Genomic DNA, 27,122 nt, shown 5'->3' with positions numbered 1-27,122 from the left:
CAGTAACTTCAGAAAATTTAGGGGGAGTTTCTAAGCCAGCCAGCCATAAATACGAGTGTGCTTTCTGATTCACCTTTTCGAGGGCATATAGTTTTGACAAAATTTTCGTTAGAAAAGTTTCCCAGTTGCAGGTGGAATTGCTGTCAAATCTAGGTGGAGACTAACCAATCGTAGCCTCAAGACTCATTATTCGGGACAGAGTCTCAGCTCCCAGAGCAGAGGATTGAGTACCTCTGTCCTGTGTGGCACCAGGGAGAGGTCTCAGCATCTGAGATGTGAGATTTCCAGGAATCAGTCTGTGACTCTTTTTCTCACTCTTATAGATCCTGAATAAATATCTTAGGTGGTCATACTGTAAAATTTTCAGTCCTGCACTACAAAAGTATTTTTCCCTTGCGTCTCTGAAACCAACCTATCACACTCTTCCATTATTGAACATTAGGCCCTTCTCTTTTTGTAAAATCCATAATTCCCAGTTCTTCCTTTTTTGTAAGAAGACTTCCACCATCTCCCTCATTCCCCATGAAAGTTCAGCAACTCAGAAACATTTTTATCATTTTCACCCCCATAGAAGATTGCGACCTCTTCTAGAGAGTCATTTAGTCTACTTGGAATGTGTACTTTCCTCATCATTTTGAGCTTCACTGACAGTTTTTAAGTGATATATTGTAATTCCATTTACTTAACAGGTTTCTTCCCAGTTAATGAACACTGTAAATAGGTGTGCATTTTCACTTTTTCTTTTTCTTTCCATCATTTCACTCTTCATCACAAAGCTCTATGACTGCATTTACCTAAGTGCAGTAGTATCCCTGTATTTCTTCTTCTCTTCTGGTTTTTTATATGATATTTTTTATTCAGATGTGTCTCTGTGGACTTTAACCACATGCATCAGTTCAACAGTGCGATGAAATATCAACTTCAGGGTATATCTAATGTAGCAGTTTGAGAGAATCAGCATTTCAAGAATTGAAGAATAATGGTACTGCTGAATGGTGAATGAGAGAAGAAATGTAAAGTATGTACTTCAATGAAAAGCAGGTACCTTAATCATAGAATCATAGGTTGGAAAAGACCTGTAAGATCATCAAGTTTAATTTTTAGACTATAAAGATTTCCAATGGAAGGTTGCAAACTTCAAAATAAAAAAAAATAAATTAATTTAACAGAAGACTCTGGGCAGAAGCTGAAAGATAAATTGATATTTCTCCAAACTGGTAACAACTTTAGGAACCATCTCCACGTTACTGTAAGCAATATTTACAGGCATCAGTCATCCAGGGACTGTAGAACTCTGAATTCTACATAATACTGTCGAATACCCTGCATAACATTTCTATTAATCTCTCCTGAGCAAAATATGGATTAATATATTTTTCCAGTTTTGACTGAGCTAATTCCATGTTTATCCCGATTAGTGGAAAGGATCATCCCTCATTGTTTTGTTGGACAGATTAGGCAGGTAGTTGAATTCCAGTAATTATTAGAAGCATTTATTTTTGTACTAACATTTCCTGGGTTCTCTACAGCCAGCCACAAAATACACTGGTGGTCCTGGAAGACAGATTTGGCTTTCTTTAGTATATTAGACACAATCAGCTTTGTTAGAATTATCACGGCTCTTGCTATCACACTGAATAGGCAATTTCTCATACTCTTATACTTAGTAGTCTTATTAGCAACAGTTATTTCAATAATCATTCTTATTTAATGACAGAGAAATAGCATCTTAACAGTGGGCTGCTACCACCATACCAGGTAATGTAAGTATGCAAAAGAAAATCTATTAATATAATAGCATTACCTGTTTTCCACATGAACAGTCAGTGCAGAAGCATCTGCTCTGGTACCCAAGCTGTGCAGCACACAAGACTGTGCTCACCAGTGTGTAGTTCCAGGGAGGTATGAGCAAGACTTTGAGCATATTTCACTGAGGAGCATCAGAGCTGCAGTATAAATCTGAGGGGGGATCTGGAAATCATGATGTCAGGAATGAATAGTCAGGTTCTTACTAAAAATTTTCATCTTCAGTTACCATGATAGTATGCCTACTAGGTTTATATCACAAAAGAGCGCTAACACATTGCGTTAACTTGAGTATGTGTATGGATATATTTGTGTATACAAATGCCATCCTCCACCTCCTTCTCAAAGAAAGCTTTACAGAGTTACATATGCCACCATGTGTTAAGTAATTTTTCATGGGCTATAAATGACTTGGGCAAGCTGTGAAATAAAACAGCTTGTTCCACTGCACTAACAGTCCAGGCTCAGTGATTCTTGTCTGTGCAGTAAATGTACAATGAGCCACTCTCCAAACTAACTGGAAAGAAAACACGTCATATGTGGTGCTTACACGAATTCCTATTCACTGTGTATACTTCCCTGTGATAGGATGGCTTTATGACAAAGGGAAACTACAAAAATATTTGATTATTTTCACTACAAAGTCAGAAAACATCAGTATTTTTTTCGGTTTGGTTACCACTTTTTAAATCTTTAGCGTGCCTAGCAAAACTCAGCCTGTATTATACATGCAGGTAGCATCTACTTCTGAAGTCAACACTTTATCCTTGAGCTGTTTTTCTATATATCTTTGTAATGATCAAAATTCTTTAAAGACTTGCACCTAATTTTATCCACCCACATGTGAGGCTTGATTTTTTTCTTTCATCAGACCATATGTCCAAAACACTAAAAGAAATGAAAAATCACCACCTAAGCAGCTACCTGCTAAAGCAAACAGGGAAATTCCTAGGTGTTCCTGTAATGCGACATGTTTTCTGGTTTACATTTGAATGCAATATAACTGGTTTTGCTGATGTCTGACATACAAATCTGGGAGAAATTGTATAAATAAACTTTGTCTTCGTGTCACTCTCCACACCTAGTGGTGAGTGGGTTTCCTAACGGAAGTTACTTTTCAGAAATGCAATCTTCAGGTACTTTGGTTTCCTTGCTTTCATTTGTAGCTGCGGTTTTCGGAAAAAAAAGTTGTTTTTACATTATTTTCGAAGCAATCTGTGTATTTGAATTTAGGTTGGGGGATGTTTGTTTACATCCCAAATACAAAGCATTCAACTCAAATGATTATTTTCTCTTTGGATTCACAAAAGTAAATAATATACAAAACCAACTTGGCAATCTAGTTTTTCCTTTTCTAATACTGTGCTACGTAGTATTTCTGAGTTATATTTATAATTACTTGATCCTCTTCATTATATCTTTAGGCAAATATGCCATTATCTCTTGCTACCATCCATGGGAGTCAGTTCACTCATCTTAAATTGCTCATATTATTTCCATTATACTCTCATCATATTGCAGTATAAGCCAAATGGACTTCAATCCATTTCCTGAGGTTTCTAGTGGTTCAAGCCAAAATGCCTAATTTTATGACATCAAGTGGAAAAGGGCTGCTTCAACTACATCAGCAGCAAAAGGAAGGCTATGGACAATGTGGGGCTGCTGCTGAATGAGGCGGGTGTCCTGGTGACAGAGGATGCGGAGAAGGCAGAGCTACTGAATGCCTTCTTTGCTTCAGTCTTCAGTGCTAAGACTGGCCCTCAGGAACCCCAGGCCCCGGAGGTAAGAGAAGAAGCCTACAAAGAGGACGACTTTCCCTTGGTCGAGGAGGACTGTGTGAGGGATCGCTTAAGTGATCTGGATGTCCACAAATCCATGGGCCCCGATGGAATGCACCCACGAGTGCTGAGGGAGCTGGCGGATGTCATTGCTGAGCCACTCTCCATCATCTTTGAGAGGTCCTGGAGGACAGGAGAGGTGCCCGAGGACTGGAGAAAGGCCAGTGTCACTCCAATCTTCAAAAAGGGCAAGAAGGAGGACCCAGGGAACTACAGGCCGGTCAGCCTCACCTCCATCCCGGGAAAGGTGATGGAGCAGCTTATCCTGGAGGCCATCATGAAGCAAGTGGAAGAAAAGAAGGTTATCAGGAGTAGTCAGCATGGATTCACCAAAGGGAAATCATGCCTGACCAATCTGATAGCTTTCTACAATGACATGACTGGCTGGGTAGATGAAGGGAGAGCCGTGGATGTTGTCTACCTTGACTTCAGCAAGGCTTTCGACACAGTCTCCCATGATATCCTCCTAGGGAAGCTGAGGAAGTGTGGGCTGGATGAGTGGTCGGTGAAGTGGATAGAGAACTGGCTGAATGGCAGAACCCAGAGGGTTGTCTTCAGCGGCGCTGAGTCTAGTTGGAGGCTGGTAACAAGTGGTGTCCCCCAGGGGTCAGTACTGGGCCCAGTCTTGTTTAACTTCTTCATCAACGACCTGGATGAAGAGTTAGAATGTACCCTCAGCAAGTTTGCTGACGACACCAAACTGGGAGGTGTGGTAGATACACCAGAAGGCTGTGCTGCCATTCAGCGTGACCTGGATAGGCTGGAAAGCTGGGCAGAGAGGAACCTGATGAGGTTCAACAAGGGCAAGTGCAGGGTCCTGCACCTGGGGAGGAACAACCTCATGCACCAGTACAGGCTTGGGGTGGACCTGCTGGAGAGCAGCTGTGCGGAGAGGGACCTGGGTGTCCTGGTGGACGACAGGTTAACCATGAGCCAGCAGTGTGCCCTGGCTGCCAAGAAAGCCAATGGCATCCTGGGGTGCATCAAGAAGAGTGTGGCCAGCAGGTAGAGGGAGGTTCTCCTTCCCCTCTACACTGCCCTGGTGAGGCCCCATCTGGAGTACTGTGTCCAGTTCTGGGCTCCCCAGTTCAAGAAAGATGAGGAGCTACTGGAGAGAGTCCAGCGGAGGGCTACGAGGATGATGAGGGGACTGGAGCATCTCCCCTACGAGGAGAGGTTGAGGGAACTGGGCTTGTTGAGCCTGAAGAAGAGAAGGCTGCGAGGGGACCTTATAAATGCCTACAAATATCTGAAGGGTGGGTGTCAAGAGGATGGGGCCAAACCCTTTTCAGTGGTGCCCAGAGACAGGACAAGGGGCAATGGGCACAAACTGAGGCACAGGAAGTTCTGTCTGAACATGAGGAAGAACTTCTTCCCTCTGAGGGTGACGGAGCACTGGCACAGGCTGCCCAGGGAGGTTGCGGAGTCTCCTTCTCTGGAGATATTCAAGACCCGCCTGGACAAGGTCCTGTGCAGCCTGCTGTAGGTGACCCTGCTTCGGCAGGGGGATTGGACTAGATGACCCACAGAGGTCCCTTCCAACCCCTACTATTCTGTGATTCTGTGATTCTGTGAAAAAAAGAATAAGTAAATCTGTTGAAAAAGAATAAGCAAATCTTCATATCTTTATATATATATTCAGAGAGAGAAGGTGTAAATTTTATCATTATTTTGGCACAGAAGGTGAAGGTTGGCTTAGAAATGATTTTGTCATTTCAGACTATATTGTCAAACTCTCAAAAACTTGCATATCAAAACTAAAAAAAAGAATAAAAATATATTTGTCATGAGAGAGGGAAAGTAGCTCAAAATCTGTCATCATTTAAATGAGAACCTAAGCAAAATCTAGCAAAATCTTCCTTGTTTCTGAGTATGTAAACCCCATTTTATGTTCTCATACTGACATGAAAAAAAGCTTGCAGACTCACTTGTCCTGTTTTAACAGAACATTTACGATATATTACACAAAGATTACTGTAGTGTTGTGCCAAATACTTTCCTGAACTGTGGTTATGTGAAATACAGACTTGTAATGGCAGTTTGAAAATTTCTTCTCCCTTTAGCAACACTTTTTCTCCTTGGTAAATCTGCAATAGAATAGGCTTAAAAGAATCAAGGTTCAGATTGCTCTGTATGTATGACACTAAACACTTCTTTTCTCTGTATGAACTTTTGTCCATGTGAAAGTCAGGGCAAAGTGTGCCTTTCATGATCAAAATTTCAGACATGCTGTGACAAACCATCTTTTATGCAGATGAATCTGCAGTGTCTGATATGTCTTCTTATGTAAGATGCTAAAATTGAGAAAAGAAGACTGTGAATGTATATTTAGGCTCAGGCAGTGATTTATGGTGAGGATGAAAGGGACCAAAGGTGATTGAAGAGAGTTTTGCCTTCTGAGAGATGAGGCTGCATAGTTCCCCTATGCACCTATCTTTGAAGTTCAATTAAAATAGCAAGAATAATTTCTCCTGTCATTTTAATTTTCTGTCATTGAAGTTGTGGAAAATGATAGAGCAGCAGATTTATATTTTGATACATCTAGCTGAATGTCACTGTTTAAAAATCAGGTTTCTAAATCAAAGCCATCTCCTCATCTCTCAACTCACACTGAAAAAAAAGGCAGGTACCTCCAGAAGACATTTATCCTTCCCAAGATGCAAGTTTAAGGAGGTGCTATCCCTATTGACTACAGAGTCTAAGGAGTTTGTCTTCAACATCTAAACTTCCTTATGATTAACCCTGTCATTAATTTATTATTCTAAACTAAATCTAAATTTGGGGGAATTCTGGTATTTGAATGAATTGTGGAGAGGAAGTTGATAACAATAATCAGCTTTCCCTTCCACAGAAGTCTAAATAAGAATAAACAAATATAGACAAGAGATATCTAGTAGGATGTACCATTAATTAGTTCTGTAACTCTCTTGACTCCCCTCACCCCATTTTTATTCTTTTTCTACCTAGCACTTGGCAAATACAGATATTCTGTGTCCATCTTCATCATTAAAAGCGATCTCTGTAGTCATCTCTGATCACCTAAATTGGTTGAATATGATATTACACATTTTCCCTCCATTTATCCCAAATACATCTATGGTGCACAGAACAGTCTCACTAAAATATTCAAAAAGTCTTTCTGGAGAGATCTCTGATCACCTATACTGTCCTTCAGGTCACTGAAAAGGGCAGCTTCTGACACAAGTAAAACTTTCTTCTCTAATTCATCTTCTCTAATCTTATTGCCTCATTGACCTCTTCCTACTGCCTTATTATCCTTTTGCCACAACATCCTGGAAAGTCACTTAACAGAAATAAAGCCAGTTGAAACTGGATTGGAACAAGTCTGTGATTTCTATTTTTCATATTTGAGCCTGTATTGGTGCTATTTTCCCACAAATCACTTACTTCAGAGCAAGAGTTTTTACATAGGGCATCAATACCCACAGTCAACATTAATTTGTTTTGTTTTGTTTTTTGAAAGAAATTAATCAAATCTCTGAAAGAGATGCACACAGAGAGTGAGCAATAAAAGGAACAAGGTTCATATTTTTTCTGGGAAATATTTCACACCTCAAAATCTCAATAGACAAAAGGCTTTCTCTGTTTTCTATTTCTGTTTTACACAACAGTTTTGTTTCATCTGAAAATAAAGGCTGAAAACTATTTTCCTTCAAATATTCTTTGCTTAATCGTACTAAGAATTCATGGTGTACAGGCTAAACTTCTGCACGAGTATATTCAAAATTTTGTGGGCAATGAGCCTGCTAGCCCTAAGAATCATAACATAAAACTGTCAGCTTGTTCATATACCTGAGCCATAAAGCCAGCCACTCTCACTGCCCACTAAAGTGTAAATAGTGTTTGCTGTGAGAAAAGTTCCTCACTTCTGCTCCTCTCCCTCATTATATGATTGCATACACATCACATCAGAGGAGACAGGGATATATTAACGAAGGGCTTTAATCTTCTTTACTCATCTCATAATACATAGTCTGCTTACAGCAGTTCATATCTTCAGGGCAAGGAGAGGGAAGGGAAAAGAGAGAGCAGTTCCCTTAGTTCATGCCTGTTTCCATCACAGAGCATCCCTGTATCCCAGAGGGAACCCATGTGTCAGGATTTGAACCGGTAGCGTTTACCATCTCAGAGGAGCATGACTGCCTGCACACAGTATCCCTACCTACACCAAGTAAGGGAGGGAATAAATCGTAATGACACCTAAGCCCTTCATGTATAACAGCTAGCTTTCAGCTAGGCAGATGTGAGAAGACTCTGAACACATACCAGGGACCCTCCGCAGCTGCAACTCCCCTGCAGAGTGGGGGAAAAAAGAGGCAGACTTACTCTGAGCTTTAGTTTGTCCCATGACCTGCTGATGGCACCGTGCAGGGCAAACTGGACATCTGGTTGCACGAGGAGCAACATATTTCAGAACCTGCATGTATTCAGCCTCATCTGTGGAGCTGGGGAGCATCTTTATTGAGACAGTCCTACAGCAGTAAACCCAACAGTGTCTATTTAAAGCACTGTGAGACAGGAGGAGGTAGTAGTTAAGATTGTATTAGATGTCTGATTTTCTTACAGTAGAGAACACAAATATAAAACCACCCTACAGATAAAATAGTGACAGTTTTCTGGGAGGAATAAATATGTGGGAGAAAGGTGAAAGACAAAATGAAGATAATGAAAAAAACTCAAAAGGACAGAAAAGGTCAGAGCCTGTAAACATTGGGAGGCATTTTTTATAAAGCTCATCCATCATTATTTTACAACAGCTTTGGAAGTAGCTCACATACCAGCAAGAGGATGAAAGGCATTATGAATACAAAGAGCTGGTACTGCAAGTAACGGGTGTGATGTTAAACAGTTACAGAACAAAAAAAGAAAAAAGAGAGAGAGAAGAGTTTGCTTAAAAAAAGGTTGGAAAGTTTTATGTGGTATTTTGATTTATTGGTATATTTAATTTTAAAATGATATTGAATACCCTTTTGGTTTACCTTCAGCTGTAGTTGTGTAACTCCAATACTGAAATGTAATTAATAAATGGCTAGTATTTGCAATAATACTGAATTATTTATTGCAAAAAATTGATGTTATTTTGTTTTCCTGAAGTACAGCTGTCTGCTGGAGGATGGTTCTCAAAATAGTGTTAAAAGAGTCCAGCAGAAACATATTTCTTGCTACAACAGCATTCTGACAGAAAATTACGTCTGTATGAGCTTCATGGATTAAATTGGAGGGAAACTTAACAGTGGCATAGGTCCTCATCAGCCTTTCCAAGTCTTTGGGTTTTCTCATGGTATGAGGGACCACACACCACAGTCCTGTTTATGCTTGTATGATCAAAGTCCCTCGCTTTACAGTACACCCAATCCCAGTTACTAATTCCAAACAACTCTTAAAGAAGTAGATGTTATTATCTCCACCTCTGAGATTAAGCACAAAGGTGAAGTCTAAGATCAAATAAAGCTATTAAGGTATGGGGATCTGGGGACAGTACCCATGTTTTTGGGTTCTGTCTAATCCTGTTCCATATTTTGAATCTGTAAGTTTTCCTTTTTGAGTCAAGTTCCCAGAGTCCGCTTTGGATTCCTTAAGTGTTGTTACATGCAACTGCCCATTCTAACCTTCTAAATACTACAAACATACCCTAATATAGCTGAATGCAAGACTTCGTTTATTTAAGCAATACACCTACATAAGCAGCATTGGAGTTGTTCAGTTCTGGAAGACAGGATTTCTCATTACATAGTGTTAGAGATAATTATAGCTGCACCAAGTCCAGGTCATTAGATACCTAGGAGAAAAATGGTGGTAAAATGCGTTAAAGAAATGCCTGTGTTCTATCAATGAATACTGTACAGATCTCTCAGGGTCTCATTAATTTAATCTCTCTGAGTATCAAAACAGATGAAGACCTGAGGAAATGAAATTAGTTCTAACAAAAGAAGTCTTTATTTCTGATCATATGCTTATGATGACACTATGTTAATCATTACTCATCTCTCTGTCTTAGACTGAAAGACTATGGAAATTCTGAGGCTTATTACTTACTATTTTAGAACTATAAATGTAACAGATTCAGAAGGAACAATACTTGATGTTATACTCCGAAATGCTTTAAAGACCAGTTGGGAGACAGATTTTATTCACTTCAGTGTGCTCATGGGGAACACTCACAAAATATTACAAGTACCAAGTACCAGAAGCCACTAATGCAAAAATCTATGGAGATTTGTTATTCCCAAACATCCCTCAAGAGAATATTTGCAGAGTTGCATCATGTAGTCTCATAATTGTCATTTGCACTGTCATATAATATCTCTCCTTAGTTGACTCATTGATCTGGATTCTTTGTATTCCATACTGAATAAATTTAGTTTTCTCCTGGGAATTCTTTCAGCAGACTGATTTGCTCTTTCTGAGACAAAACCTAGATTCAGGAGACAGTCTGCTCATCTTGCATCAGCGTGGAGGGCACGTTTGTTTCCCTGTGCTCTATACTGATCATCATCACTAACACAACTGGTCCTGCACCACCAACACTCCTATGTTGTCCCTTGCCAACCCCTAGGGCAGCATGATGCTGTCTATACACCACCATCATCATACAACAATAAGACAACTCTAATTTTCTCAGGCTCTTTGCTCTAAAAAATCACCAAAAAAAATTAACTTTGTGTTCCCATCACAGAGAAACAAAACGGGGGTCAGAAGACATAGGGCTAATGGCAAAGCAGTATGGATGTGTCTAGTCTGCTCTGAAGGGGACTTGTCTGCAGCAGTAGAGCAAGCTGTTGTTCTGCATTAACATTTAGAACCCTGAGATTGCTCTCTGGTATGGGTGCTTTCAGAAAAGTGGAAGTAATATGAGTATCCATAATCAGAAATTGTAGAAACAAACTCTGAAAGAGTGTATATTCTTCTAAAAATGCAGCCATCTCGCTGAACACTTTTCTGAAAGGAAAAATAGGAGGAGAAATCCTCCTAAAACAAACCATGGCACTATGTTCCTTCCTCTTGTACATACATGATGGAGAAGGCATGCTGATCCTACAGATTGTGGCCACTAAATATAGGAAAGTAAAGCTGTTTTTTTGTTGGTGGTGGTTTTTGTTTCCTTGGGGTTTTTTTAATTTTGTCTTGCTTGTTTCTTCCAACACCCGAGTTCTATGATTTAGTAGAGAGACGATGATCTGGGCCATAAGGAATTAAAAGAAAAAAAAAAAACAAAAAAAACAAACCCATCACCGCAACCCAAAATTAACATTGCCATACTTAGGAAGTCAGGTTCACTGGGAGCTGCTCAGGCAGAGCTTTCTGTGATTTTAAACACTTGACCATAAAGTATATGGATCTTGAAGATGCAGAAGAACATTTCCTACCTATTTTGGAAACAATAATTGTGTTATAAACTTCAATGGGAAAGAAAACTTCTGGGAAATTATTGTCCATGGTTTTATTCCCCTTCTTGTTTTATTTTAAATTCCACTGCTTTAATACCCCCAGGCACTCTTCTGGAACAGAAGGAATCTATACGAATTTACACACAGCAATCGGAAAAAATATCAGTTTATGTGTTTTCCTGATTCTGTTTTCTGGCTATCTGACATCCATTCAGCTAGTTACTCTAGTAGATGTTCATCAGGTAGCAACATTCAGGCATCTCATATTTAAATTTCCAAGTTTAGTTTCATTACACTTCGTCCTTCTATGTGAATAGATATAGTCAATCTCAAAAGGAAATTCAACTTATTCTAAGATAAACGTGTAGATTAGCTCAGAAATTTACATTTAGACAATTGAACTGAATGAAATTCCTGCCATTGTCCAGTGAGATTTACCTGCTCATTTAAATGCATTGCTGAATTAGCCTTGATAACATGGACCAATGAGAGACAACTATTTACTACCTTCTTGGGTAATTTTGTTTGACAACAGGCATCTGATCAAAAAAGAATGGGAGCACAATCCACGGTTATCAGTCCCTCCAAGTTGACAACAATAGTGCAGATGACACATCCTGTGATTTACAGCAGCAGTCGCTGAAGACTAATAGCAAAACTAATTAACCTTTCACAGTACAGAGTGTGACAGTTCTACAAGAAGAATAGCTTATGTTGCCATCCCCACAGCAAATTTAAACCTCTTGACTTCTCAAATACCTTTCAGCAATTTAGTTAATTAACAATCACCTTTTAATTTTTAATGTATTTTTAATAAATCTGGTCCCGTAAAAGATGTATATTGCAATGTAATAAACACTAATGTCTTTAATCATAGCTGTATATTTTTAAGAATTGATTAGCTACTGTTAATGTGTTCCTAAAGTGAACACGATGCTGCTATGCATGCCTGTGGTCCTCTTGCGGTACATCAGTAAGTCTGCATTTGAGATATACGTAACCAGTATCTATCCTATGTTTGTAGAAAGTCATTTCAATTTTTTCCAATTCTTACTTCCTAGACTGCACTAGAAAGTAACATTTATAGTGCTATACTACATGGTTCTTTGCCACTGCAATAATCCTGGTTTGCATGTGTTTCACCTGCAATATCTCTTCCTTGAGGCAAACAGCAATATTTAAATTGCAATTGATTTCCCAGTGTCTTAGAAAATCATATTAATACTCTTCTAGAAAGATATGCAACATCTCTTTCATTGTACTTACTTTTTTCAGTTGTGTTATAGCATTTGCTTATCGTCATCCAATGACTACCAAAATACCCACAATCAGTTCCATTTACACATCACTTATGATTAACATTTTCTAAACTTATAGAAGAATGCAAAAGATTGTGACTGGGCACTGTGTTTTGAGTTATTGCTACCAATGCAATCCTTGGGGTCGTCCAATCACACAACACCCTGAGCAACTTTATTTCTGTCCTATCAGCCAAAGAACATTCATGTCCAGCTTAGTCCACTGTGAATTCTCTCAACAGCTCATAGAAAGTTCATTATTAACACTTCCCATCATCAGTGTGTCTATTTTTCTAAATGTTTCCCTTTAAAGAATCAACTCCACAAACCAATGCACGTATGAGCTGCTCATATGCACTTGGCAAAGGAAAGATGTAGTGAACATATATGAGAAAGAGGGAAAAAAGCCAAACAATGGGAGTAATAGGAATCTCTTCTGAGCCTTCAAAATTCAGCTAGGTTTTGAAGTGGTGTTTTATCTTGGTGCAATGTTTCATAAGGCTGATGTTAAGGCGTTTTCACTGCATGCTGTGGGAGAAATGAGAATTAGTATGGAAGCACAAGAGAGTTATCATGCTTCATGTGCTCGCAGCTGGAGATTGTTGTTTTCCCCATGAGGTTTAAATTGTGAAGCAGGATTGTTTGTTGTAAAAAGTATCTAAGGATACAGAATAGTCCATGGAAAATTTCTAGATACTGAGAAATGGTGCTGGAAGTTTCAAACATATTCTAATTTACTGGAAGCATTTCTTCCTTTTTCTAGCTCGCAGTGTCAGAGGTAGCATTCAACCTAGCTGATCTCATTTTATGTGGAACACACATCTAAGTGAAAAAGAAGGTGCTAACTAAGGCAATCAAGAAATAGGAGGTCCTAACAACTCTTGCAAATACACCTTAAAGGACAGAGAGCGGATAAAGTAAAGTGAATATGCCAAGCATATTTTCCAGAAAAGGCTGTGGTTGACTAAAGATTGCCTGAAACTAACATTAGGTCTGTGCTACAACTGTTCACGCTAGGCTGTTTTCGTGGCCAAGCACTGAAGTCAGTGCAAGAACCAATATTGATCAAAAAGCCAGATTTCTGCAACATCTTTCAGGTATGTTATGTCTTCATCAGCAATTTTGGTAGTTTATGCACAAAGCAGAGGAGGCATTGTATTTTTTTCCAGTATCTGTTTCCAGTCATTCAAAATCCACCATTTAGCCAAGCTAGACCCACTGGACACTCGACATTTGCCAGAAAAAAGTCATTACAATAATAGTTTAAAGCTTGTTGACACAGAGTGGAACAGATTCATGAATAACACCAGGGACATTGTTGGCCTTTCCTTCTTTGATCCCAACAACCGATGATCTTTTCTGATGCCATCACAAGATGAGGGCTCCATTCTGCACAAACATACAGCAGAAAGCAAGATGCTACTATTGCATCTTCAAAGCTACTATTGCATCTTCAAAGACGTCCCTTCCAACCCCTACTATTCTGTGATTCTGTGATTCTGTGATTGTTGGCCTTTCCTTCTTTGATCCCAACAACCGATGATCTTTGCTGCTGCCATCACAAGATGAGGGTTCCATTTGCACAAACATACAGCAGAGAGCAAGATGCTACTATTGCATCTTCAAAGCTATGTGAAGGGTTTTCTGATGATTAAATATGGTGAAAGAATCACTTGCCTCCTAAAAGGTCCTCTCCCACTTTACAAACTATGGGTGAAATGCTGACCCAGATGAATTTGCAAATTTGTTACTGACTGTGACTAAGTCAGATTCCCGCTTCAGTTTGTGAGGAAACTTAAGGGGACAGGTTGTGGCTTTGATTATCTGTTATTAATTTTTTATTCATTATCCACAAAAATATTTTAAGAAGGAAAAACAGTAGAATGGACGTCTGTGACACAACAGTTGGCATTTTTAGTGAGGATTATTAAAATCTGGTTATACATTTGTGATACAAGTAAATAATCTCTAAATGCCACTTGGTAACATTTTACTTTTTAACAGAGGAGATTCTCCAGATGTATCATAATTGTTTACTTTCTGCAGAATTGCTTTGCTCCTTACAACATCTTGGCACCAGGTTCTAGAATTTCCTGGTAATGTGTTAAAACTCCAGCTTAGGTAATAAAGACTCCCAGGGACTTAATGGTTTAGTTTTTGTTTTACTAATGTCTAAAGAGAAAAGGAAAGTGAAATTGTATTTTACAATAACAGATTAATATTTTAGAGTAGCAGGACAACAGATGTATAAACACAACATGACGCTATTATGGACAGCGTTGAGCTTCAGGCATGGGCTCTGCTTACACCACCACACTCATTTAGAAGATGTAGCCGTGTTCTACTCTGCCTGGCTTCAGTGAAGCCTTGTGGGAGGACAGGCAAGGGAAAGGTGAAAGAGCTTTGCCTGTATTTCATTCTGTGCCTTCTTTCCATCTCTGGACTGATTTAGAGAGAAATCATCCATACGATATAGGAGTAATGGGCCTGTATTTCTGTCCCTATACTTTTAAAGGTCAAGGTGAGAACTTCCCTTTAAATTGTATGAGTGATATTGCTCCATATACATATACATAGAAGGTAAAATGAAAGAACTTCACCAAAGTCTTAATTCATTGCCTTTCAGAATCTTATGTTTCCACACTCTATTGAAGGTTCTCCTTTTTTTTCTTTCCCTTTTCTTTTTTTTTAAATGACTTAACTACAGAATCTTGTAGTTAAGATTTCTGAATAGGTGAATTGTCGTGACCATTATGTGACTTGTAATGACTTCTAATGAAATATGTAACGTTGGGAACAAAACTCCTCTGAAGAAAATGCATTCTGAATCATATGATCTAGTTACACAAGTGTACTGAACAGACCTACCATTTGTTCATTCAAACAATACACTATCTTTAAACCCCTGACTAAAAACTATAAGCTGTCCTGGGAAAAAAAAGACAAAAAAAAAAAAAAAACAGAAAATTCTGCTTCTTTCCAAGTTAGAGAGGTACATTCAGTTTTCTTTTACATTAATGAGGGTTGCTTTTTCTGCTTTTCCAGGTAAAACACAGGTTATGGGTGAAATCAAGATTGCATTAAAGAAGGAAATGAAGACAGATGGAGAACAGTTGATAGTAGAAATCCTTCAGTGCAGAAATATCACTTACAAATTTAAATCTCCAGATCATCTACCAGGTATCACACAGAAACCAGCTTCATGATACTTTGAAAACATTAGGTCGGATGTATCTGAAGTCATTTAACATCACCACTAAAATGGGAAAGAAAATTTCTTCTTCATCAGAATGACATTCTATAGGATACTTTTTGAAGTGCTTTTTTTCTCCTATGAGAAAAGTGAAAGTAAAAACACTTTTTAGAAGCAAATTAACTCTCAGACTTTAATCGTTTTATTTTTAATTTACATTTGATAGTTAATATTGAATTCTTTTTTAGCTTTAATCAAAATTATAACTCCCTAGATTATTAAAGAACAATGATCTCTAGTGAAAAATTTTATTTTGGTGAAAAAGCTTTCTAAAAATTAAAAGATCATGTTAGCAATAATATTTTCATACATACTTAAAGACATCAAGGTATTTGTTCCTTTAATGTCAGCTTTGTAAACACAAAGTAATTCCTTTGGATTTAGTGGGGTGGTTCCCTTTCTGCACTATGTGAATGAGAAGAGAATATGGCTCTGTAAAGTACTATGATCTGTTTCTTCACAACACTTCCCCTCTGTTGAAATCATTAGCAACAACAATTATTTAAAACCTTCTGTATTTAACTCGTTAACTGTTCTTCTTCAGACCTGTATGTGAAGCTGTACGTTGTCAATATCTCTACCCAAAAGAGAGTAATTAAGAAGAAAACCAGGGTGTGCAGGCATGACCGAGAGCCTTCGTTCAATGAAACATTTAGATTTAGCTTGAGTCCTGCTGGGCATTCTCTTCAGGTAATTCTGCATTTTATTAAAACCTAATTTTGGATGTTGTCCATGCTCTGTTATGGGCATTTGAGATCAATCTACTACCACAGTTGTTTGCTGAAAAGAGAAAATTACAAAGGAAATAACACAACTACATAATAATGGAAATATTGGGCTGGAGGAGATTTTAGAAGACAGTTTAATCCATTGCCCCACACTAAGGAAGGGTATTTATAGACCAGGCCTGAATGTTTTAGACTTGATCTGTTCTTAAAATCCTCTAGAGAGGATGCCTTCCAAAAGCACTTCTCTATGTATTTAGAAAGTTTAGTGTAATATCTAACTTGAATATGCCATAATTTTAAATTAAGTTAACTTATTCTTAAGTATCCTTACAAAGCACAGAGGAAAACTGATCTGCTTTCTTTTTGTAAAAAGCATTTGCATAGTGAAATATTATCATATCTCTCTTGTCTACTTTTCCAGGCTAAGTAAACCAAGTTTCTTTGATATGTCCTCTTAGTTAACTGCCTAACCATTTTGTGATACTCTCCAGTTCTTCAACTTCTTTAAAAGTTGTGGTGCCTAGAATTAGACACAGTAGTCATAATCTCAGACATTGCAGAATCACCAATTGTGCCAAATCAAATATTCTCAGTGTATATTTATAAAGGAGATGACCGTATTTTCAGTCTCTGGCACACCAAATGACATGTGGAACTCATTCAGATATGATCCCCCTTCTGTATTTTAGTTGCTTAGACAGATTTGATCATTTGGTCAGATATGCTTTTTGACAGAGGTAGGATTCGCTTTACCTACCTTCGTTTACTTTCACATGAGTAGATAACTAACACGAGCAAGACACTCAGGTTTCCTCTAGTCAGTGGAAAGGGATGAAGAGTTCCAGGGCTACATGTGTGCTAATCTCCAAAGTAAGTGGGAAGAAATGTTGGGCATACCAACATCCACTTAATGTACCTTTAAATCTGGAAGACCAAAATAAAAAAGCCAGCTGCATTTTGATGATTAGACTGGATTATCCAAGTGTTTATGTTAGGTTATCAGTTGTATCATTAAAATCAAAGCCAAAATGGATATTGCTTATTAAACAAGGCCAACAAAAATAGATACTGCTTTCCCTGTGTTAAGGCATCCTAACATCCTTATTATACAACAGACTCTGTAAAAGACTATTTAAGACGTTATATTACCTGAGAAAATGCAGAGTGGTCAATAAAGTCTTTGTGAAGTTTAAGAGCTAAAATTGCTGTAAAAAACTTTGCTTCCAGTGGCCTTTTGAAGAGGAAATCCTAAGAGGTAAGTAGACCAGTAAAGAAGAAGCCACAGAGTTCTATGGAAAATAAGCCTTCAAGTTCTTAAGGAGGGAGATAGTGAGGGAGGTAGCCACGGGAACGGTCAGCCTGGCAACTTCTCAGAAACTCTGTGATACACACTGGTGCTGCACACAAGAACTAAGACAACAAAGACTGTAAAAGTAGCAAGAAACAAGTTTAAAACAAACAAAAGGAGTTTCTTCATACAACTTGGAGTTTGAGCTGTAAAATTTATGGTCATAATGTACTGAGGATGCTAAATGTCTTCATGGAAAAAGTAATTGGAGAAAACGATAGGACAAATTCATGGGCATAATACCTTGTAGTCTGTTAAACACAAATATATGATTAATGAGTCAGGAAGACATTAGTGCACAGACCATAGTAGGTATTTTGGGAAAGTGTCACTACATGATTGTCCTGTTCTTCTGTTCTGCCTTATGCACCTCCCTATGGACTTTTGGAAGCAGAATATTTACCTGGAGAGATCTTTTATCTGATTCAGTACATCTGTTTTTATAAGTTTTTCATACTTATCAGTCAATCTGTTACTATGGCAAAGCATAAAGCTGATTGATTTGAATGCTGAATTTGAGTGGCAAATATTTTAGAGGCAAAGAGATGGATGTTGGAAGAAGAAATGTGTGGGAAAGGGAAAGGAAACAAAACCAGAATGTAAAGAACAAAAATGGAATTGGGAGATTAAGAGAGGAAATAAGAGCAGAGAGAGAAAGTTGAGATAAACATGGTAATCTTAGAAGGTACATTGTAAAGAGACATGAGAGCCAATTGGAGGCAGAAAATAGGATAAGGGTTTGCAATCTAAAAATCAACAGCAAGAGCTGTGAATATTAGGCATAATAAAGGGACCATGGAGTACTAAGAACAAAGAAAAAAAAGGAGACAGAATAAAAGAAAAGCTAGAACTATCTGGTCAAAAGTATTGGGAATAAGAAAAAAAATCCCAGAGGATTAGAAACTAAGGCTAGCTGAATCAGGATAACAAGTCTGGAATTTAAATCCTGAAGCAGGGAAGAAACAAAGCTGAGAGACAGACAAGCTAGAGAAGACAGACAGCAGGGATCCAGCTGGGAGAAGTGGAGAGAAGGATCAAGGACAGAAGCAATGAAAAATTTGTTAGAATTTTTTTCTGTCCCAAAACTGTTGATTTGTCAGAATGAAAACATTCTGCAGAAAACATTTTGACAGGTTTCAGACAGGCACTTGCCTCAGCCCCTGGCAGCTTTCTCGCTCACTTCTCTGAATTCCCTGTTCCCTGGCAACCCACCTGGGGCCCTTCTGGAAACCACTAAGATCCTGGCTCCTTCGTCTTGTTCCCTAGCTGGCTCCTGGCTGACTGGCTTGCTGCAATTAGAAATACATAATGTCCTATGTGAGGGTAATCAGAAAAACCCAGATAAATGTTTTTCATAGATGTTCTGGTCTGGCTTGCCAGCATCTGGGCTGTCCATTTCTTGAGGAAACACTAAACGAAGCAACCTAGAAGCCACCAGCAGCAGAGGCAGGTGCTTTCTGATGAGTGAAGTAAGGTGAAATTCTCTAATAGCTGAGTGACTGAAGACTGTTTGGTCTTCCCTCCTCAAATCTGTTGATGAGTGGGCATGTAGGTGTCTAAGTTGTCCAGGTACAGATCTTACTTGCAAATTGGTAGCAATATTGGCCAGAGAACTGGGAAGTTCATCCAGGGAAATGATTCTTCCCCCCCCTTTTTTTTTCTTAATTTCCTTTCTACTGTAATATTTGCATTTTTTACTTTGTTTCCCGGAGTAGAATGAAAAAATTTCAATAATATTAAAGTTCTTAATTACTAGAAACTCTAGTTCTTCTACAGTTCTGCACATGTCTACTGCCGCATGGCCTCTTTCAGGAGTGTAAAATCCTTGAGTCCTGCCATTCTTCTGTTAGCTTAGATCTGTGACATTGAGCAACAAATTGCCCTGTTTTCTCTCCTGCTGGTTCACGCAGAGGGTGACAGCCTCCTACTGTTCTCAGTTACCTCCCTTGTTCATTGCCGGAGGTCTGCTCAGTGGCTGTGAATATTATAAACCTGCTGCTAATCCTATCATGAAACTGCAATTTGTCATGAGTTCTTTTTCTTTTTGGAAAACCTAGGAAGTCAATTTAAAAAAAAGAAGCATTGAGCTTGTTAATTCAGTTACTCAATAATAAAAAATTCTAGAATTTATCTGACTGTGTAACTATAACTCATCCCTTGAAGTATATATGTATTATCACATCTATTTCTCCCAGAAACGCATAGAATGAACCTATAGATCCACAGAATGAATTATGTCCTTCAGAGAAGGCTGTTGCTTGCATGGTATGAACCTGCTTAGCTGGAACACATGTGCCTGTATGATATACCTGGGTGAGTCTTGACCACCCAGGCTGCACAGCGCACAGAAGTGCTGGGGCTATTCCTTGCCCTTCCCACTCTCTATGGCTGGAGAAGCAAAAGCCAGAAGACCAGACGCAATACTGTGGCTCTCAGTAGAAGAACAACAGAAGTGAGATTTCAGATCAACTCTGTATTTTAGATTAGACCACCACTTGCTGAGGTCAGAAACCAGAACTCTGGACTTCCTCACACAGTAGTCTGCTTGGAGTTAGACACTACATGCAGAGCACCCTCTGACTCTCATGCACCCAGAAAGGGCTGGTAGTTTGTCTGAATAAAGCTTTACCCTGTAACTTAAAACGCGACCTTGTGTTTGTCTTTGGTAACCAGCAGGTGAACAAATTGCACACTGAAGTTCAAGATTGTCATCTAGTTGCTACATCCCAAGATAATAAAATGGAAGAGAAGGAAGTTTCACTTTTCATGGAAAAGTGACCTATTGGAAAGATGACTGTATATAAAGGGTTATGGTCAGAGTTTCTTTCCTCCTCTGTGGATACCAAAACAGAGCTCAACATTCCTGAGTCCTTCAAGTTTGCCAGCAAATGCAGTATGTTAATATGCACAATGATAATGATGTTCATAATGATAATGATGTTTTATTATTATTTTCTCAGATTCTACTTGTCTCCAATGGAGGGAAGTTTATGAAAAAGACACTGATTGGTGAAGCTTATATCTGGCTTGACAAAGTGGATCTAAGGAAAAGAATAGTAAACTGGCACAAACTGTTGGTCAGCTCCACACAAACACACTGAGCAGAGCTGTCTGCTTAGGGCACAAAACCTGCAGAGTTTGCTATAAACAGCGTCACTCCAAGACTATCGTTTGATATCATTGTGTTTAGCTAGTCTTTCAGAATACAAAGTAGAGAAGAGCAGTCTCTGGGCTACGTAGCACACTTAAATGAGGGCTAGTACATTTGTTTTGCTGCAACAGACAGCAAAGTAAAAGAAAACCTGGGCCCAGAAGTTAAAGTGAGGATGTTTGAAAAGAAGACTCATAGGAGGGCTCCGTGTTGTTGGACTCTTTTTGAAGAGAGTAACTGGGAAGGAAACAATGAAGGCTGGAAGGCAGGTGTTAACGCAGAGTTCGGCTGCAGCTGGAGGTAGTGTAATGGAAGGAGCAGTCTGGTTTTCTGTGCAATCAGAAGCAGATCATTTTATGCAAAAGCACCTAGGGTGACTGACTTTTCCGAATCTCACTCATAAGAAGTGCAAAACTTGTTCCTCTGCACCTTAGGATCTCTGATAATCTGCTGTAGTGAGATTATGCCACTCGACACAAACTGCAAGGCATTTGCAAGAGTGGTAAGGTTATTTTACAGTACATTTTCCTTCTTTCTTTTTCCTTCAGAAACTATGCTATGGAAAATCAGATCTGATTGTTTCATTTGTTTGTGTGTGTTAACAATGGATATAAACCACTGTCCTAGAATGTAATGGATAAAACTATGTTAATGCTCTATAATTTGGGATGTAGCTTTCAAAAGAAAGGACAGGATGTAAACTGCGGTACATCAGGAAGAAAAAATGCTGTTTCCATGTCAGTAACACTGTACTTCACCCTACCCTTTGAATAAGCAGTTTTTAAAAAGTATGGAATTGGAGAGACTTAAGAACTGGGACTAAAGCAATTACTTCAATTAGTCCTTCCATTTTTCAGCAACCAGTCTCATTCAGAAACTGTACAGAGACAATGAATTCTAGGCTATTTTGTGGGCACTTCAGAGCAGTAGACACACCATGCTAACACCAACCTGCTCAGTGCAGAGCTCTCTGTCAACACCAGGAACACACTTGAAATCTAAGGGGAAGGGAAAGCAGGGCAGTTACTGCCTGGATGTCGTTGCATTAGAGGGAATTAAGATTATCCTCTTGCTATCTCAGGTGAATGTCTGAGTATAATTCACTCAACACTGTGGCTTCTGTTAGGAAAGAAATAAGTAGGAAGGCAACTTGCAACATTTAAGACTGTGTCAGCACTTTCATGCTGAAAGTCCTACTTTCAGGGGCTTGAAACTGAGCTGTTAGCTCACTTTGGGAAGAAACTACCATCTGGGCTGGTTTCGGCTGATTGTTGTATTTTCCCTTGTACCTTTTTTGTTAAAGGGAGAGTTCTTTCTCCCATTCCTAGAAGTATAGCAGTTTGTTTAAAAAACAAGAATCAATACGGTATGAACTCCCCTGTTACTCAGAAGTCATTTAATATTTCACAGCTTTGTTAAAAAGTAGTTTCCCTTGAAATATTACCTCATGACTTTTGCATATTTAAAAAGAAAATGACCAAACTTCTGTACTTCAGACATTCATTTTTTTTTCCCAATAAGGACTTTTCACAAAGTCTTTAATGCACATCTTATATTTTCTGAATATATTTAGTACACTTCCACAGATTGTGCAAGATCAACTGAAAATATTCTTCTGGAAAGTACTATATGCCTAAAAAAAGAAAAATAAGGCTCAGCTTGCTCAGAAGCTGGACTGACCATGGAACAGCTACACCGTCTAATGAGGTGATGCTTTCCACATGGTGTTTTTGATTTAACCTTGTCAACTTAAAACAACAGTGCAGAAAAGGAATATGAGAAGAAACATACTGAAGATATTAATGATATACACACCAAGGAAACTCGTGTTAAGTTGTCGATAATCTGCTGGTAGCCTGTTTATCTTGCAAGCAGAGCAATCTTACCAAAATCTTGTTAGCTAACTTAAAAATACAACATCACTGACAGTGAAAGTAGGATGTGTGCTTTGATGTTGATATTTATGCTTTCATCAGTATATGTATACCCTACCTCTCATATATTTTAAAAACAGTCCTCTGGAGTTATTGTAAACATCCTATATGTTTTGATGTTGTGAACGTTTTTATAAGAAGATAAATACTTCAAAGAAAAAATCCCCATTCAAACCAAAAAATCCTGTGTGGGTATGTTTGACATATGTGTTCCTCTTTTGGTGGGTTGTTTTGCATTCCTGATGGTTGTAGTGTGCTCTTCCTTTGAAAAAAAGACCAAAAAAAAGAAAAAAAAGTCCTGTTTCAATTACCGTGTGAAGTACAAGCCATGAGGTGTGCAATTCTGTGCAAACTGCTGGTAATTTTGTTCTTGCTAAGATTTATTATAAAGACAGGAAGTCATGCCAGCAGTTGCTATGGAGATTTACAGCAGGAATGAGTACTATCTGGCCGCCTTACTGGGAAGCCTGTAATCATCACTTTTAATTGAGAAAGCGGACAGGCGTACTTTGCTTTCACACACATACAAATGTGGCCAATATTTTTATAAAATAATTGTGCTGGGTGTTATAGCTGCGGCTGCATGGAACATCTACCTTTGTGGGCTAATCAGCTGTCAGCAACTGGTTTAATTCAAGCATCTTTGATTCTCTGAACAACACACAAAATGTTTCTGCATGTCAAAATGGCAGTTTCGGACTCCCATCATGAAACGCAAAGAGTGGAATTTGTCAGGAACAAGGCACTGCGTTGGCCAGCTGCAGGGACAGGGCTACTTTGGTGTCACCCAGGGTGGGCTAGTGACAGACCTGGGCCTACACGCTCTCTCTTTTCTGAGTCAGTATCATTCAGAGGTCAGACGATGCTTCCAAAGTGTGCCAAGTTCCTTTTTTTGACCAAATGTCTAGGTTGTACTGGAATCACTCTATGCAACACAGATTCATGTTTGAATGCATTTTTTTCTTTTCTTTCTTGTTTTATGAAGGAAGTCAGGAAAAACTCTCTTGTGACAAAGTTTTTTAAAAAATAATCAAACAAGGACTATTAGTATTTTTTTACTTTTTTGTATATATCTCAGTATATTTTTTTCACTTTTTTCTCATTAATTTTGGTTTCTTTTGTCTGGCCAAAAGTGCTTAGATGTGGCAATAGATTTTATCATTTCTGAATGACTGATTATTAATGAGTTCGCACATTTCTATGTTTGCTTTGAAGACACATATTGCAGGGAGGCAATAGCAGAGGCATTTTAATTTTTTTACTCATAAATCTGCTGAGTCAACAGAGATTGAAGCTGCTTCTTTGTTCAAGGCCTTGTATAGTGGAAACAAGTTGAAAAATGAGTAAAAGCACAGTGTATGTGTTTACAAATGACAGGAATTTCTAATGTTATCATTATTAATATGCATACAATGAGCAGCAAACAGCCACTTTTGTTTTTCCAGGTTAAAACTAGACATGAGAGTTTCTATGATGAATGTTGAGCTAGTTCTTTATCATTACTCTTTAAAGGGATAGTATCCAAGAGCAATGAGTGCTGCTTCTTTATTATTACTCATGTTTTTACATTACATGGATCCTGTGTGGAACAAAACAAAAACCCAATCCAAACCAGCAGAAGTCAATAACAATGAATCTGTTGGCTTAAACTGGCATTAAATCAAGACCTAGGAAATATTTGAGTTATTTTTCTGGAAGCTGGGTGTTCGCATGGTTAGGCTGTGGGATATGGTAGCTGGTAACCAGCTGATATTGATTCTTACTTTGAGGATGATGATGAAGAAAGAGAAGACATCTATTATATTCTAAGCTACTGTGTGCCCAATAGAGATTATTTAATTAGGATTTAGATTCATGGAGATATCATTAAGATGTTTATAGTATTTTTTTAAATTATGATTTAAATCATAACTGACACTATTTTTAAGTACTTTATTTTGATTGCTACAGGGTTGAATGTCCCAGATTCCATTGAGTATATATCTAGATTTGTACATACCTATGTGAATAACAGAGAAAAACTGCATTTGTGTGACTGTAACTTATCAAAGTAATGAAACAGAGAGGAAATGTAGTGTAAGTATCCACCTACTTTACATTTAAATCCTAGTCCTATATGCCTTGTGAATTTTCAGTACACGTGGCATGTAGGATCAGTTGCTCGTTATGAATGCATGTTGCCTTAAGAAGGAAAATAGAAGGAATAAGTGAAACCGGATACTCTCTCTTTAAATCATAAGAAGCATTTTAATGTTTTCTGTATTTTCTGTTTTATTATTTTGAAAAGAATAATAAGGAAATATATTGATGAGCTCAAAAGTTATAACATATATAGATATCCGTAACTCAAAATAGATGATTTGAACAAAAATCATTTTCTTAATTTGTTACCCTGTAAATAAGTATACATTTTTGTAAAACAAACTGAGTTTAAATTATTGACTCCATCTGACATCCAAGCATGTGAATGTGCCCTTATTTGGTTGTATCTTATAGATGTTCAGTGACGTGCTCAACAATGGCTGACTAGCGTGTGTGCTGTCATTCTACAGAGAACGTGTACAGCATACCCAATGTTTAAAAAAATCCAAAAACACCAAAAAACCACAAAAATCACAGAAAAAAAGATTACTCCTTGGAGAAATGTAATGTTTCCACAGTGAATGTTGCATGCGTAGGTGGTGGTTTGTTGGTATTCATTTTGGTTTAAATTTCTTTTAATTTTCATTTTGCTTTCAGATTCATCAGAAAAAAATATTAGACTTGTTCTAAAAGCTGTAAAAACCGAAAGAAAAGTGGTATGAGAATTGTATAAAAATGCCTGTAAATCTGTCTAAGTTTTCACTTTGTGTATAAACCCATGTCATGGTTTTGTGATTGTATACAGGATGTATCTTGAGAATTTATGCAAATTGTGCTGTATAAAGGCTGTTATCCCAGTCTGACAAATAAATATTTAAAATATATGGTTTGATTTCCTTTTCCTAATTAATATGAAAATCTACTTTGCTGGTTTAAAATTCCTATGTTGACCACAGTGGTTTTATCATAATGCTGTACACACTGCCCATATTCATCTGTCCTATTTCAGCATTAGTTCACTTCCCAGGTCCCACATTCCATTTCGAAATAAGGAGTGGTCGGTTCACCAAAACTTCAAACAAGTCAGAAACAGTATCCACATGCAGTTTGTCGAAATCTTTACACAGATTAATCTCTGGCATCCTGTATAGACAACAAATAAATGTGCATACATCAGCACAGTTGAGGAATGTATAGAATTTTGTCTCCTTGTTGAGAAAAAATCACAAAGTGAAAATGCAGCCTAACTGTTTACTTTTTAAAGTATCCACTCTGTACCTTTTAAGTTCCTGAGAGAAACAGAGTAAGAAAGCATCTGATAAACCCTAAGGGGATTTTCTGGCTCTCTCATCCAGTAGAAAGAAGGTTTCCAGGAACAATGTAATTTAGCCCTTATTATAAACAAGAAATCAGTTTATTTCAGAAATCATTTCTACGTTACTTAATTGTACCAGGCTTGTGGAACTTCCATGAGGTTTTCCCATAGGACTTGCTTTTCTGAGCCACACCTAGACCTGTATTATATTTCTGTAGATCCCCTCTTCGATACAAGTAATATAAGATTCATGCTACCCAAATAAGATAAAATGAAGCCTGTGTCTGGCACCTGGGGCACATTTGCTGGAAAGTTTTCTCTCAGTTGATGTCCTTTTCTCAAAAAATAGCATAGTGAGAAACAGGCAACACCTTGGAGGATGCCTCAAGAATAGTGGTGCCCTTTTTAATATTAGCCTACATGCTTTAGCAGTGACGGAAGATAATTTCTATATAATCTCCACCAGAAGCCAACCTCCAGTCTTCTAAGTACCTGCCTTAATCGCAAAGATGTAGGCTCAGGGTATTTTGAGTGCCTCTCTTTGAGGAAATAGTCAAGGCTACAACAACACTTCACCCCACAATCCGCCCCACTGCTCAGAATCCTCTTTATTTTGATGGGGAAGCTCATGGGAACATGCTGGCCCTCTGGAAATGGTTAAAAAGAGTTTCTAAACTGTTAAGAGCTTCACAGGACGGAAAGCTGGCTGGAATTAGCTGCTGTGGAAACTATAGGTTTATCTGAGTTTTACTCCAGGAAACTAGCTTACAGAAAGAAAATCCCAATATCCCTTCACACACACACAGAGAATGAATAAATAATATGTCTCTTTTTAAATAATTAACAGTGTTTAACAAAAATGTGTGTTTACTCAGTTACAGCACCCAGCAAAGTGCAGAGTACACATTAAATATTCCCTCAGTGTGCTGTTGCTGGGTTTAACCTATCAGCTATGCTTAG

The 27,122-nt window shown here is 38.2% G+C and overlaps 1 protein-coding gene and 1 long non-coding RNA gene across 18 annotated transcripts in view; one reads left to right on the top strand and one right to left on the bottom strand.

Annotated features, from left to right (window-relative positions):
• The window catches only part of LOC142362209 (uncharacterized), a 76,207-nt gene extending 74,104 nt beyond the window's left edge, over positions 1 to 2,103 (bottom strand). For all 10 annotated transcript variants that reach the window (XR_012764807.1, XR_012764803.1, XR_012764802.1 and 7 more), the window contains exon 1: positions 1,805 to 2,103. This is a non-coding gene — a long non-coding RNA (uncharacterized LOC142362209). The remainder of the gene's footprint in view (positions 1 to 1,804) is intronic.
• PCLO (piccolo presynaptic cytomatrix protein) overlaps positions 1 to 25,689 on the top strand; it is a 400,793-nt gene extending 375,104 nt beyond the window's left edge. For 7 of the 8 annotated variants that reach the window (XM_075428595.1, XM_075428596.1, XM_075428594.1 and 4 more), the window contains 3 exons: positions 15,397 to 15,531; positions 16,149 to 16,294; positions 20,641 to 25,689. In XM_075428595.1, the coding sequence (XP_075284710.1) occupies positions 15,397 to 15,531; positions 16,149 to 16,294; positions 20,641 to 20,781 (422 nt within the window). In that variant the 3' untranslated portion in view covers positions 20,782 to 25,689. The remainder of the gene's footprint in view (positions 1 to 15,396; positions 15,532 to 16,148; positions 16,295 to 20,640) is intronic. The other variant, XM_075428599.1, reaches the window with a different exon arrangement.
• The last annotated feature ends 1,433 nt before the right edge of the window (positions 25,690 to 27,122 follow it).

This window comes from Opisthocomus hoazin, chromosome 8, assembly GCF_030867145.1.
Source record: "Opisthocomus hoazin isolate bOpiHoa1 chromosome 8, bOpiHoa1.hap1, whole genome shotgun sequence".
In the NCBI taxonomy this organism is placed as follows: domain Eukaryota; kingdom Metazoa; phylum Chordata; class Aves; order Opisthocomiformes; family Opisthocomidae; genus Opisthocomus; species Opisthocomus hoazin.
This window is presented reverse-complemented; position numbering and strand designations above follow the sequence as displayed.